Here is a 14848-nt window from a genome sequence, read left to right on the forward strand (position 1 = left end):
GCCTAGTAAGACCTTGATTAGCAGGTTCAGGTGTGTTTAATTGGGGTTGGAGCTAAACTCTACAGGACAGTGGCTTTCCAGGAGCAGGATTGGACACCTCGTCATAGGCAATACATATCGCACAACCCTAATCTGCATAATGCTTTTGAAAAACAGGATACAAGCTGCTCTGTACCTGTGAATCATGTTGTGCGAGTGGAGGTATACCAAGCCCTGCAATGCACCATGAGTAATTGCTGCTATCTCCACTTCCTGTAGTGGTTTCTTGTGCACTGGGAAAGGGGAAGAAAGAAGCGGGATCCTGTTTTTTGTTTCTGCAAACTTCTTGACCAGGGACGTTTTAAACTTCCGCATCAGCTGTAAACATCCAAATGCTCCCTGAAACAATTCACTCACCTTCCAACAGGTCCGAGGCAGAGCCCAAACAGTATTCCATCACCAGCTACAAGAAAAGTAGGACAGGAAGATCAATGAGTGGTAGACACAGAAAAGAGAAAGGTGGAGATACAGAAAAGGTATAATTGCTGTTAGCAAGTGACAAGTAGTGCATGTAGAGCTGCTATTGTAGTAAATGGAAACAGTGTTAGCGGGTCAGTACATTCTCTTCCTGAACAAGGCTTTTGAACAGCGTTCAGCCTCCCTCCCACACACAGAAACACTCACCCATGCTGTGTGTTCGCGCAGGTAGCAGCCTCTATACTCCACCGTGTTGGGGTGTCGCAGCTTTTGAAGGAACTTCACCTCTTTGATGATATCCTGCCATTTCTACAGCAGGAACGAGAGAACAATGAAACAATCAAGGGACTATTCAGCGTCGGCTTCTGCCCCCCTTCAGTTCAAATTTCTGATCTATGTGATTGTGCGAAACAGCCGAAAATGTGTTCTTTCAAATGTTGTGTGGTATTGCGGTGAGATTGTAAATGAGGCGTAGCGTGGCACTTGGTGTTCAAGTGTTCTGCGGCACAGCGAAGGGAGTAGTTTCCACTATTTAAATGGCACAACCGTCTATTTCGGCCAGAGATGCTGTGTGATTTACATAATTTGAATGCAATGCTGGGGCTGTTCTGTTCCAAAGAACAGAACTTGGTATTCTATGGCCACATATGAACTGCCTTCCTGTCTAGTGCCTACATAAACAGAATCCAAACTGTAACCTCCTAAGAGAGCAATTTGGAACGCTCTATATGGGCAACAACTTGGAGACTCAACTCAAGATTTCAACAGTGCCCAGACACTTTTTAGTGGCCTTGTTTCCGGAAGTATTTTTCCCATAGAGATTATTATAGAGAGTCTTTGTTTAATTATAAGCCATGAGCCAAACCATCCAGCTACGAGAAGAATCTCAACATTACAAACTTGAAGAAAAAACTACAAGAATTAGGGCAGGTATAATTACAAGTATCTCAATTCTGAGATTTACCAAATGCATCGCAATTCTCTCTTTTGTAACAGTAGAGTTTTTAACAGTAGATGGCGCTTTAGGCTAGATTTTAACCGCACGCTCAAATGCTCACTAAGAAGAGCGCTCATGCGTTCAGCTATGTACTTGCACCTCAGGATGCTTTTATGAAGTGAGATTAACGTAAACAGCCCACTGCAAACACCCTTGTAATTAGTCTTAACCTCTCAAAACTTTATGGATGATTATTTTATAGAAGATTCAAATGGTGTGTGTAAGGAATTGGAAGCAAGCAGAGTACAGCTGTTTCTAAAGCACACAGTGCCATCTGCTGTTAAAAACTAAGCTCAAAATCGATTTGAGAATCGCAATGTATTCAGAAAATCTCAGAATCAATCCAGAATCATTTCTCGATTCACGATGCATCGATTTATTGTCCCAGCCCTAATAAGTATAAATAGTACAGGGAAAGAAATACAATCCCTAGAAGCATTGAAAATGACAATCAAATTGAAAACGTTGGAGATATATACATATTATATAAAGATATATACATTATATAAATAAATATATAAATTTTAGGGCTGTCACGATATCAGATTTTTCACCCCACAGTTATCGTGGCCAAAAGAATTCACAATATCGATCTAAAAACCTTGAAAAAAACCTAATGTTATCAGTCAAATTCATCTTTATTTTGTCTTTTTCATTCTTTTTTTTTTTAAGCCAATGAACCACACCACTGCATCAACTACACTTAAGGGTAATCAGATACTAATAAACAACTGATACATTTTTGAATTCTCTGTCTTTAGCAAATTTTTGTGAAGGAAGACAAGCATTTAGTTTATCTGATTTCAAGCTGGAGTAAAAAACACTGCCTGAATGTATCCCGAAGAACTAAAAAGACTTTCTGATGCACATTTTAAAGACCATGCTGTGTGATTTTATTTAGAGGCAGAAATTATATTATTTTATAGTATTCTATACAGTGATAAAGGCTATGCATAGCATTATAAATATTATCCTTACGAAAATAATGGCTTGAACACAGACAAACCATATATTGTCAAAATGGTGTTAATTCTCTTCATGTTAAATCATTCAAAACGTCTCTATCTGCATTTTAAATACACATTTCATTCGGATTACATTATCAGAGAGTAGCCCATTTCTTTTCGCTTTGAATTGTTTCATTTAAAAGTAGTCATTTCAAGCTTTTCTAATGTCTGTGAGGCAAGTAGCCTATACGCTGAGTTTCGGTTCATTTATGAGACATGCTTCAGTTCAAGGGCAAGTGATCGCGCCGGCGGCACAATTATATTGTCTGCTTTATTTGCTTCTTATTTTTTTTAAATCCAGGCAATTGGTTGATGAAATATTGATTAAAATTAGATACAATTTATACAAAACGAAAATCACTTTAACGAAAGGCTTTCTACAAAACAAAACTTAATAAAAATATAATCAACATAGATTAAAATTAAAAAATAACATTATAATATTTAAAGACTTTTTTTGTACGGCAGTAGCAGCTGCGCGCGCTGCATCTTCTTCTGTTTTATGTCAGTGTTAAGGTGCAATACTGCCACCTATTGTACTTTGGGATGTCAACCCAATTCGACCCGATTATCATGTGTATTATTCATCTTAAATATTACGGTTATCACGATATATTGTCAGACCCGTAATTAACAAGATATTGATTTTTCATGTTTTAAATATCACGGTTATCGTCAATACCGGTATCTTGTGACACCCCTAATATATATACACACATATACATATACACATATATATATACATATACACATATATATACACACATATATATATATATATATATATATATATATATATATATATATATAGTTCTTTAGGCACAATTTACTTTGTTTCGATTCTCTGATTGGTGGAGATTTCATTTTAGAACCATGGGTAACGTAGTTTTTACCAGGAATTATGTTGTTAAACAATTACTTAAAAAATAAGTTGAAATAATGCAGACAACAAAAGCATATACCATCAATTAACCACCTTGTAGCTCAGAGTAGGTCTGTTTTTAAAGGTTTATAAGTTACCATTAAAAACCATTTGACCAATGGAGAAAAATAATGGGATTTTTACTTCCAGAACAGACTGTTCAACTCTACTGATTACAGTTGAGCTTGCTGTTAGCAAGTAGCTAAGCTTACAACGCAACAACTATGTTGCTGACATTTCTCAGTTACAATTGATTTTTTCTCATTTGTCAGCCATCTTTAGCAGATTTTTCCGCTGCGAATGCTGCAGTACATCATGGGACTGGCGCATGTTTTATGCGCACACTGGAGTAAGCGTACAGTGTCCAGTATGCTTTTTTTTTGGGCACAAGGTGGAAACACTGCCTCGGCCTGTTATTTCATAGTCAGAAAAGAAACATGAGACGCAACAAACAGCAAATTACCAGAGACGGCAACAACATCACATGCCTGCATTGACGAGTGCTTGTGTGAGGGGTTTATGCAACTCTAGTTCAAAAACATTTTCATTACTCAACTTCTGGAGAAAAATATCACAGACACTGGACAAGGATGAAACTTTCTAGTGCGCATGCGTCGACCGCCTGTATTCACCCACACAAGGCTATGTGTTCGGCTGTGCACATACGCTAAGAGTTCACGTCAAATCTGAAGGCAGTATAATGAGTCTGCCAACACTTTAAAACATCCTTTGTGTCAGATGCCTAAAAATGCTTCCCAGGTAGGCAGCTCAATAGGTTCTGGAATGGAGCCATCATCTTGCTCTTACATAAAGCCACCTGCATGATGTTCGAGATTTCTTGCAGTCACACTGCTTTGCTTAACCAAAAATACAGGAACACTGAGTGTTGGTGTGTTTGTGTTCACCTCATTAGACTGCTTGCCACTGTAGGACATTTTCTTGATGGCCACCACCTCATTGGTGCGGATGTCATGGGCCTATAGGAAGCGGGCAAATAAAAGCAGAAACACATGAGGAGTGGGGAAGAGAGGCACAGAAAGTCACTTCATCTCAGTTCACTGAACTGTGCTACAGCTCTGAATGTCCTAATGGCCACTTACAAAGTAGACGGCTCCAAAGCTGCCATGGCCGATCTCACGCAGGTCTGTGAAGAGTTTCTCAGGATCCTCCTTGTAAAAAAGTTCCGCCACCTCCGGGTCCTTGAGACTCCCAGCCCGCGCACTCGACGGCATGGCCAGCGCCTTCACACACACAAACAAAAGGGAGTTTGCACATTAACATCGGAGGCAACAACATCAGACTGGAAAAATCTAGAGAAACCGAACGGGACAAACCAGCTATAAAGCATCTACCCTACATACAGCAAACAACTCAAGAATCCAGGATACAGCTCAGGGTTGACGCTGATAAAAAGGGGACAGGCCTATATTTCTACAACAAATTATGAATAATTAATTCCTACAACCAATAATAGAAACATTCAACATATCAAAAGTGCTCTTTCCAAATATGGTCCAGAATGGGCATCTGATCAAAATTAAACAAAGCTAGAAATCCTTTAAGAATGTTCTTTATTTTTAATACATTGTTATCTTTATCCAGGTTCTATAACTCTGGTAGGGCAGGGTTGACAATATTGATTCATTTTAATCTATCTTCATTCTGTTGAAGAACATATCGATTCTTAAATCCTAATTTGCTGTTTTCTGTTGATGCGTCCATGAACAAAACATTATTTGTAGCACGCCTCCCATCCAATAACCCCAATAAGCTTTGTTACTTATGATATGTAATAGACTCTCAGCTTTCAAATTCAGTCAATTTTACCACGAAATTCAAACTATACTGTTTTGCAGCTCTTCAATGTGGTGTGACGGAGCGCTTCAGTTCAAGCAGCAGCTCAGACCACATGTGAATCGATAATCTCTTCCTCTTTCTACTAGCACTACATAGAGATGAAGGAAGATAAGAAGATATGTTGAAAGATACAGTACAAATGACTGAAATGTATCATGTCTCATGTAATCGCTCAGTGTTTCAACATGTATGTTTCAACAGATAAAATTCTTGCTAACAATATCTGGACACTGAATGGCTTTCATGAGGTAATTGACATAAAACAGCTTCTAACTGTAAACTGAACATGTCAGTTACCTCATGAAAGCCATTCAATGTCCAAATATTAATAAAAAAAAAAACAACTTTAGGGAGGAGCATTTTACTAAATATATGAACTATATTACATATGTTATGTTAGCGATGTCTCATTTAATGCATGTTTGAATAAATCTGTCAGGACAGAAGCTGACAGCTACCATTTCAGTGTTTATATTATTATAAATATTAATACATCCAAACTAATCAATATCAAATCGAATCAAGAACTTGTAAATCAGATTCAGATTGTGAAATCTGTGTCAATACTCAGCATTATAAATAAAGATAACTAAACAGGCAAATATTCAAAATCATTGCTTTTTTTTTTTACTTTGCATTTTTTGACTTGTGTATTTAACAAAATGATCCAGGAATAAATATCTTTGCTGTATAAAGTATGTGAATCACTAGGATTATTAGTTCAGTTCAATTAATGAGGTAATTGGAATAACTGAAAACTAACGAGATAAATTCTAAACCACTTTTAGCAGCCCTGCCTTACGGAAAGAACATAAACCCAGATCTTCTCTATCTAGTCTAATCCTGAAGTTTGTAGATCTCTGAAAGTTTGACACATTTTCAAAAATCCACTATATGAAAGAATTTGGTGTCCTCCGATCCAAGGAGTGTGCAAACGGATAAAATCAGTCCAGCAGCAATATATTATTCCAGGAGGTCACAAAACAGGCCTCTCTTGCATCAAGCCCCGTTCACACCGCCAGCGACTTTTTCACTGCATGTCACTAGTCTCTGTACTGTGAAGTCGCTTGTGGGCGTTCCTAGTGTTGTCGCTCTGATATTATTGGTAGACTGCACATCTGTTCATATCTATAGAGAATGCAATCACAAATGGGATATAAAACTAAGAAATCATTCTATTTTGACTAGGAATTAGGTTTAAATTAATTAAAAGTAACATTCTGCTGTTGTAGAGTGTTGTGACTACAGAGCTCAGTGCATTAAATCATTAACTAGATTAACGATCGGTCTAATATCCATGTATGTACAGTCAAATCGCTCCAGAACTATGTCCTGTCTGTCTTGCCTGCACTCGAGACGGTGATGTGAGCTCCACAGAGCCTTCACTTCTATTGGTTGTCGCTCGCGAAATTCGCTCCTCATTTGCATAAAGTTGACATTTCTGAACTTTTGTCGCGTGTCTCCCATCGCTTAACACGCCTACATTCTGTCGCCAATGGTCACTGTCGTTCTTGTCACCGGAAGTCGCCAGCGCTCCATTGAAATGAATGGGATCCTGTCGCTCCGTGTCGCTGGCAGTGTGAATGGGGCTTTAGTGTGCCTGGCAGAATAGAAAGAGCCCAACCCACTGCTCTCCAAGAAGAACATTGTTGCCAGTCTAAAGTTTGCTGAAAACCATGTAGATGAGCCAGAAGATTATTAAAAGAATGGCAGATGAGTCCAAAATAGAACTTTTTTGTTTTATATGTAAAAGAAACCTCATTAATGTCTTTACCAAGACGGATTTGCCATCAACTTCTGCAGGAGAATGTCAAGGTGTCTGAGACCTATAATGTTTTGGAATAGACAAAGCAAAGTTCTAATCTTAAACCAATAGAAATATTGTGAGAAGACTTGAAGAAATCAGTTCTTGCATGTAAACTCATCAACATCAGAGTTGAAACCAAACGGGCCAAAATTCCTCCAAGCTAATGGGTTCAAACCAAAGGCACTTATCCCAGTTTAAGTGAAAATATACAGTGTTTTTGTGTGCTATTTATTTATTTGGATTTTATGCATCTAGTTATACAGCTTAGATGATCTCGTCTCAATGTAGGTCGGAATTATGCATAAAACTCTTAAGGGTTCACAAACAGCCAAACACCACTATATAATGAGATGCAACAGAGTGCATTATATAAGAACAACTAAAATAGGGTGATGATCTGAACCATCCACAATTGAAATGATTGTATATGAATAATTGTGCTTGATTATGCATCACATAAGAGCATTCAAAAGCAGGATGCTGGACCAGACACCTGACTCACAATTCAGACTCACACCTCTCCATGACGCTCTGAGTCATGTTCATGTTAAGATTAGGAGTGTTTAACACGCATGCAAAAACATTCACCTGGAGAGAGAAACGGCAGATGAAATCTGAGAATACACAATGTGTGAGAAGGAGGAACTCTCATATACATAACAGGATTCTTTCAGTCAATCTTGTGCGACTTCAATGTTAACACTTTAATGCTTACTAGCAGATTTGATACATGAATTACTAAAGCCTCTGAATTATCAACATAATCAAAACTTTGCAGAAAAATAGTTATAAATCCCTTCTGTCGTCTGATTGTAAAAAAAAAAATTCCCCATTCAGGTCTTTGCTTGTGAAATCTTTAAAGATTTTTCGAGTAAATGTAAGATTAACTATCAATTTAAAAGTTTATCTTACATATACTTAAAATCTTTAAGGATTTCACAGCAAAAAGACACGTGAACCATGACAATCAGATGACAGAAGGCATTTAGTAGACTGGGTACAATTATTTTATGCAAAATTTTGATCATGATGATAATATAGAGGTCTTAGAAATTCATGCAGATTAACTTTTAGTTATATTTCAAGATGAACATTTGGCTTTTGAGGATTTTTTATTTGGTCATCTTTCTATCATCACTGACTGTATTGCAATGCATTATATGTTTTGTTCATAAGCATGAGTTTTGATCATGAACAATCATAAAGTATCATCTTAAGACTTATTATTGGGAGATAAAGAGTGACAATTGATATTTATATGCATTTTAATCAAATAACGTGTTATAATGTTTAAAGACCTAATTGATTTACATCACAAGCTATCAGAATTTTATCTTACTTTTTGGTAATATTCATAACATCTGCACCAAATTGCATATTATTTCTCAATTTGGTCCTTTGAATAAAATTGGGGTGTTTTTTCCCCTCCTCCAGTATGAGCTTCATATTTTCACTCTATGTGCCATAAAAAGCCTCATGTATCAAATATGACAAAACATATACACACCTTTTTTTTTTTTTGGATTTTCTTTTATATTTTGTTTAAAGGTTCACCATTCAAAAAATAATGTCTAAATTATATGTCAAGGTTAAATAATATATCATGTTGCACAATCACTTGAATGAGCAGAAGGAAGATGAAGCGATGCAGCGAATATTGTGCAAACATAAGAATGCAATTACCCAAAACACATCGAATGCATTGCAAACACAGCTGCAGCGGTCCAAATAACATTCAGACGACAGAAATCAGTTTAGCGATATCCCACGCCATGCATGTCATCCAGCCCTGCATTAAATGATTTATACGAGTCTGTCCTACCGTGGTTTATGGGATCCACTGTAGCTAGCTAGAGTCAGCTAGCTCCCGGCCTGCAGAGGAAAATCTGGCCTCTTCTTCTCCCTTCTCACTTCACAAAAAGCGATGGATTTGAATAGCGATCCATCGATTTCTAACGTAAAAGCGGCCGGTAATCAGTCCGATCATATGTATTAAAATGGATAATACTGCCGTTAACCGTTAACGGACTCAATCAGCTGATTGTCAAGCACAACGGACGAGCACTTTAAATCACAGTCCGATATTCCGCCTCTGCCGCTCGTATTTTCATCATTTTTTGTCATGCCGTCGGTGTCATGCGTTCAATTTGCCTCTTTCTGTCATCGACAGGTCCGTCCCTGTTTTTCTTTTCCTGTCTCATTCGCTTTTTGTTCAGGACTTCATGATGGCGGAGCGGGGCGGGAGCCGACCGGAAACCGGAAGTGCGGGTGAAGTGCAAATTAAAGGTTTTCTAATGTTCTCTAAATACGCATTTCATTACAGTCCAGACTCCACACACAGACACAGCCTGCTTTTAGTGGTGTGTTGAAGAATGAAATGAGAAGGCAAAGTCCCTCTGCAGGTTTGAGTCTACTAGTCAACGTAAATGGATTCTGTATTCATAAATTCATAAATGAAATGCATATATCTACAGGAAAACAATACTATTTTTGTGTATATTCATGCTTTTTTAAACCCATGTCACATCAAAGAAATGCTTCAAAATAATTAATGGTAAAGTACAATAGGTTTCACATCAATAATACAGTAGCATTACTTTTATTTGTTACTACTCGGCTGTATTGTAATTATTATCAGTGACAGGTTTTGTACCAGTTATTTCTGAGAAGAATGAATAAACAAAATTAGCAATTTTGTGAGAATTATACACTCATAGTAAAATACATGTTATCGGTAATCTTTAAAGGGATAGTTCACCCAAAAATACCCCCAGGGCATCCAAGATGTAGGTGACTTTGTTTCTTCAGTAGAACACAAATGATGATTTTTAACTCTAATCGTTGCGGTCTGTCAGTCGTATAATGTGTGTCAATGGGAACACCATCTATAAGAGTCAAAAAAACATGCACAGACAAATCCAAATTAAACCATGTGGCTCGTAACGACACACTGATGTCCTAAGACACGAAACGATAAGTTTGTGCGAGAAATATTGTCCTTACAGTGGACTTCAATGGTCTCTCCAAAGGATTGAAGGTCAAAATTACAGTTTCAGTGCAGCTTCAAAGAGCTTTAAACAATACCAGACGAGGAATAAGGGTCTTATCTAGAGAAACGATCGGCCATTTTTGAAAAAAATACAAATGTATATGCTTTATATAAACAAATGATCACCTTGCACGTTGCTTCCGCTTTCCATATTCTTCAAAAAGTATTTCCTACCCTTTACTATTCTACTTACGGAAAAAATGGAACTGGCTCCGCGTTCGTTCCGTAAGTTGAATAGGGAAGGCGTAGGACATACATGCTTTTTGAAGAATACGGAAAGCGGAAGCACGTGCAAGGCGATCATTTGTGTTTATAAAGCATATACATTTTTATTTTTGTAGAAAATGATCGATCTTTTCTCTAGATAAGACTCTTATTCCTCGTCTGGTATTGTTTAAAGCTCTTTGAAGCTGCATTGAAACTGTAATTTTGACCTTCAACCATTTGGGCTCCATTGAAGTCCACTATAAGGAGAATAATCCTGGAAAGTTTTCATCAAAAACCTTAATTTCTTTTTGACCAAAGAAAGAAAGACTTAAACATCTTGGATGATATGGGGGTGAGTAAATTATCAGGAAAATTTTATTTGAAAGTTAACTAATCCTTTAAACAACGCCAGAGCGCGTACACACCTCACGCACCGGATGCCGTGCGCAAGGCAGTTGGACATAGTGGTGTATTAGAGGTAAAAAATTATATAAATACTGTTCGGTTTCTCGCACAAACCGATCGTTTCGTGTCTTAGGACATCAATGTGTTGTCACGAGCCGCAGGGTTTAATTTGGATTTGTCTGTCGTGTTTTTTTTTTACTCTTATAGATGAAGTTCCCATTGACATGCATTATACGACTGACAGACGGCAACGGTTGGAGTTAAAAATCATCATTTGTGTTCTACTGAAGAAACAAAGTCACCTACATCTTGGATGCCCTGGGGGTAAGCAGATAAACATCAAATTTTAATTTTTGGGTGAAAAAAGTACCACTGGACCAAAATGAACCGCTGTAAATTAACAATGGTTTTATTATAGTAAAAGTGTAGTTACCATGTTTTTTTGGAGGATTGATAACCAATCTGTATAACCACAGTTTTACTTGCCATGGTTAAACTAACCATAGTTAGTGTAGCAAAACCACGGTTAATTTGTGGTTACCATGGTTTAACTATATTAACTTTTTTTTTTTGTAGTAAAACCATAGTTAATTTTCATAAGGGATATGTGATATTTTACTTGAGTTTGGATAATAATAATCTAGTAGTTTTTTTAACAAACATCCAAGTACGAGTACAGTAGACCTGTTATATTTTTGTTCCCAATTCCCAATAATTATAGTGAAAAGGCAACATGCCTAAAAAATTATAAACACATTTAAATATGAGCCACTGAAAGTTGAATGATGAATATGAGACGGCTGTCAGAGCAGAGGGTGCTGACATGAAAATGTTTTAAACGTCTTTCTTATTGGAAGAAGTTAGATAAAGAAACTGATCTGCAAGACATTACGAAAAACAAGATTTAACACTTGTCTATGAAATATGAAAACATCGTGACAAAAAAGATTACACATATATTTTATTATATTTATTATACATCATATTATAGCTATAATTAATAAAATGCCTTTAAAAAACAAACAAAGTGCTTTTGGATGCCATTAAAGCAGGACCTTAACATGAATCGGCCCATCTGTCTCTGATCTGTTTATCCGTTTATGAAATGTGATGCCTTTCATCCTTCTTATCCTCGCTTTTAGATATTCTCATCTCCTCACCTTCTCTTTGAACTTCATCCCAGGTCACCATGAATATCAGCCTCTCACTCCTCAGTTTCTCCTTGTTGCTATCCCTTATGTAACCTTTTCTGGCATCACTCCCCTCCTCCAAAAACAAAATTCAGAGGAAAATAAATAAATAAATAAAAATAAAATCTGTATTAAGTTGCCCAAGGCCGAAGCTTCAGACTTAATCCCTTATGCAAACAGATTTGGGAAATTTGGATATGATTTGTAGGATGCAACCATACATTTATATAACAGCGACAAGGTAAAGAGATAAATGTAATTTGTTTGTGGAACAACAATGACGGTCAGGACAAATGAGTGCAATAAAGACGGTTAATGACATTCACATGTGCTCTAGCATCTCTTGTTTTATATGATCTATAGATTTATATTAGCACATGAGCATCAGATTGTGTATTAAATCATTCTGATAACTGTAATGTTATGCAGTGTGATGTGCACACCATAAAGCTCTGGGACAGTTCTGAAAAGTGACATTTTCTGAGAAATTCCTGTGAACAGTTCGTGGAAAAGGATTTACCATATGCCATGATGCCATGAATTAACGCTCTTGTAGAAACAGCAGGGGTGTTTCATTTAATCCCTGTTTGTCTGTTTGCAGTTTGTGGAAATAATATGAATGTGCGATCAGAAGAGGATCTCTTCAGATTAACTGGTCAGGGGTGCGTTTCCCAAAGCGAACTATGGTCGCAAGTTCCGTCGTTACCAATAGAGTTCAATGGGACTTACGACCATATTTGGCTAACGATGCTTTCGGGAAACTCACCCCAGATCTTATCTTATAATGCTTGTAATGTTAATGTGGAAGATGCAAATGAAATATACCAGCAAACACATATACGTGTAAGAAATTAAACCTTTCTCAAATTCGACAATTTTACAATCATAAAATTATGGATATTACATGTGAATACCACAGATTATGCAAAAATAGTAAGATACAAAAAAGTTTAAATAATAATAATAATAATAATAATAATAATAAAAAGGTTGATTATTTTTAGGATTAGAATATTGTAAAGTTTAATGTTCATGAAATATAAAAAAAAACCCTGTTCATTGGTTACCATATACAGTGAAAGTTTATTAAATTTAAAGAGATGTCTTACACAAATATTGTAAAAAAAAAAAAAAAAAAAAAAATGAGGATCACTTGTAATTTAAGGTGGAAAACTGTAAAAGGACTAGATGTCTGAGTGATACATTATATTTGATTCTATTTTATGTAAATAATTATGTTTCTTAGGACTTTTGTTTTGTGTGGTTAATGTTTGCTTCATTATTTTACTGTCATATTCATGTGTTACCTGATGGTTGTATTCATTTATTTATTGTTTACACAACAACGATGTACTAAAACAGAAAAGTTTTTCCTTTGCGTTTTTCATGAACTGATGACAACGTTGTCAAAATGATTTCTGTTCAATGAATGGATAAACAACTAAAAATCACTGTAATTTGTTGCCAGGCCAGTAGTTGACGATGTCACTTCAGGGCTTTTCACACTGCACTAAACCCCCGGTTATCTTCGTTCTAAACACCGCTTTTAACCCCGGGTAAAGGAGCGTTTCACACTTGTAATTTAGAAGTGGGGTTAGCACCGCTTTTTACCCAGGGTTATGAAACCCTGTTCTGGAGCAGTGCGGTGCCAAATTTGCAGTGTGAAACGACTCTGTTCGAATTTTATGACTAGGTGCTTAGCAACGGCTAACCAATAGCGTGCATCATATTCACGTGCTTAGACAGTCACAGAAACACTGCGCATTGTATATATAAACAATAAATTCAGCGTTTGAGAGGAAAAAATGTCAAATGCTGACTGAAAACGCGACAATTTAAGTGAAGTAGAGACCGTTTCATTCTTACCTTCAAAGTCCGAAATGTCCATTCAGTATAAACTCAATGCTAAAGCTATGTAAACAGATCGCGTGCTGCGTTACCAATCAATGACACTGACATCGCAAATAAGAACGTTAACCCAGGGTTTAGTAATGTACAATGTGAAACATCATCTTATGAATAATACCCAAGATTAATTGTTAACCGCGGGTAAATTATGAGCAGTGTGAAACGTGAAGCAAGATAACCAAGGATTCTGTTTACCCAGGGTTTAGAATGACCCAGGGTTAACTATTTCAAGTATAAAAATTGAATTTGTAGCCTAAAGAAACTAAACTTTTTACAAATTTGCGGTTTTGTATTTTGCACGGAGACGATAAAGGTATTGTTTTTAAAAACTTGCACTTTGAAACCCGTTTTCAAAAGTTTGCGTTTTGTGGCGCCCAAAACGCTATTGTCATGTAAATGAGCGGCCAAAACGCATAAAAAGTTTTCAGTTTTTAGTTGAAATCGATGTCATGTAAACGACCCCTTAGTTTCTTTGTCATGTTCTGTTTAAGGTCCGTTTACAAGATACCGTTTTTAACTACTTCACCTGACATCACCTATTGGCCTGGCAGCGTAACATCATTTTTAGTCGTTTTCGCGGATCCGCGTGAAAAGGGATTATTTTGACAACATTGTCGTGTGTACGCAAAAAAAAAAAAAAAACATGAAGGAAAGACTTTTCCATTTTTAGTACGTCTTTGTCATGTAATTTTTCTAGTTCATGGTTTTCTCCTGTCACGCTTTTGCCTGAGTTCTAGTTCGTAGTTTGTTTCCATGCTTTCTGATTAGTGCACACCTCTTTTTTGTTCTTTTGATTATCATTCCTAGTGTATTTAAGCCCTCTGTTTTCCTCAGTTCCTCAGTTTAAGCCCTCTGTTGTTCTGCATCGTAAATGTTTGTGTAGTTTGTTTCATGTTCTTGGTGTTTATTAAAAGTATCTTTATTTGCTCATTCTGTGTCACGCATCTCGTCTTTTGGATTTACTGCACACTATACCGTGACACCTGGTCAAATGTATATTCATAATTTCATAGTTTATGATTGAACTTTAATTAATCATGTAC

General features: G+C 36.6%; 1 protein-coding gene across 2 annotated transcripts in view; it reads right to left on the reverse strand.

The window, feature by feature from the left end:
• taok2b (TAO kinase 2b) overlaps positions 1–9323 on the reverse strand; it is a 36190-nt gene extending 26867 nt beyond the window's left edge. For both annotated transcript variants that reach the window (XM_048170982.1, XM_048170980.1), the window contains exons 1-6: positions 8869–9323; positions 4483–4623; positions 4288–4359; positions 664–765; positions 397–442; positions 176–272 (exon numbers count right to left, since the gene is read on the reverse strand). In XM_048170982.1, the coding sequence (XP_048026939.1) occupies positions 176–272; positions 397–442; positions 664–765; positions 4288–4359; positions 4483–4614 (449 nt within the window). In that variant the 5' untranslated portion in view covers positions 4615–4623; positions 8869–9323. The remainder of the gene's footprint in view (positions 1–175; positions 273–396; positions 443–663; positions 766–4287; positions 4360–4482; positions 4624–8868) is intronic.
• Positions 9324–14848: the final 5525 nt, after the last annotated feature.

This window comes from Megalobrama amblycephala, linkage group LG20, assembly GCF_018812025.1.
Source record: "Megalobrama amblycephala isolate DHTTF-2021 linkage group LG20, ASM1881202v1, whole genome shotgun sequence".
NCBI lineage: Eukaryota > Metazoa > Chordata > Actinopteri > Cypriniformes > Xenocyprididae > Megalobrama > Megalobrama amblycephala.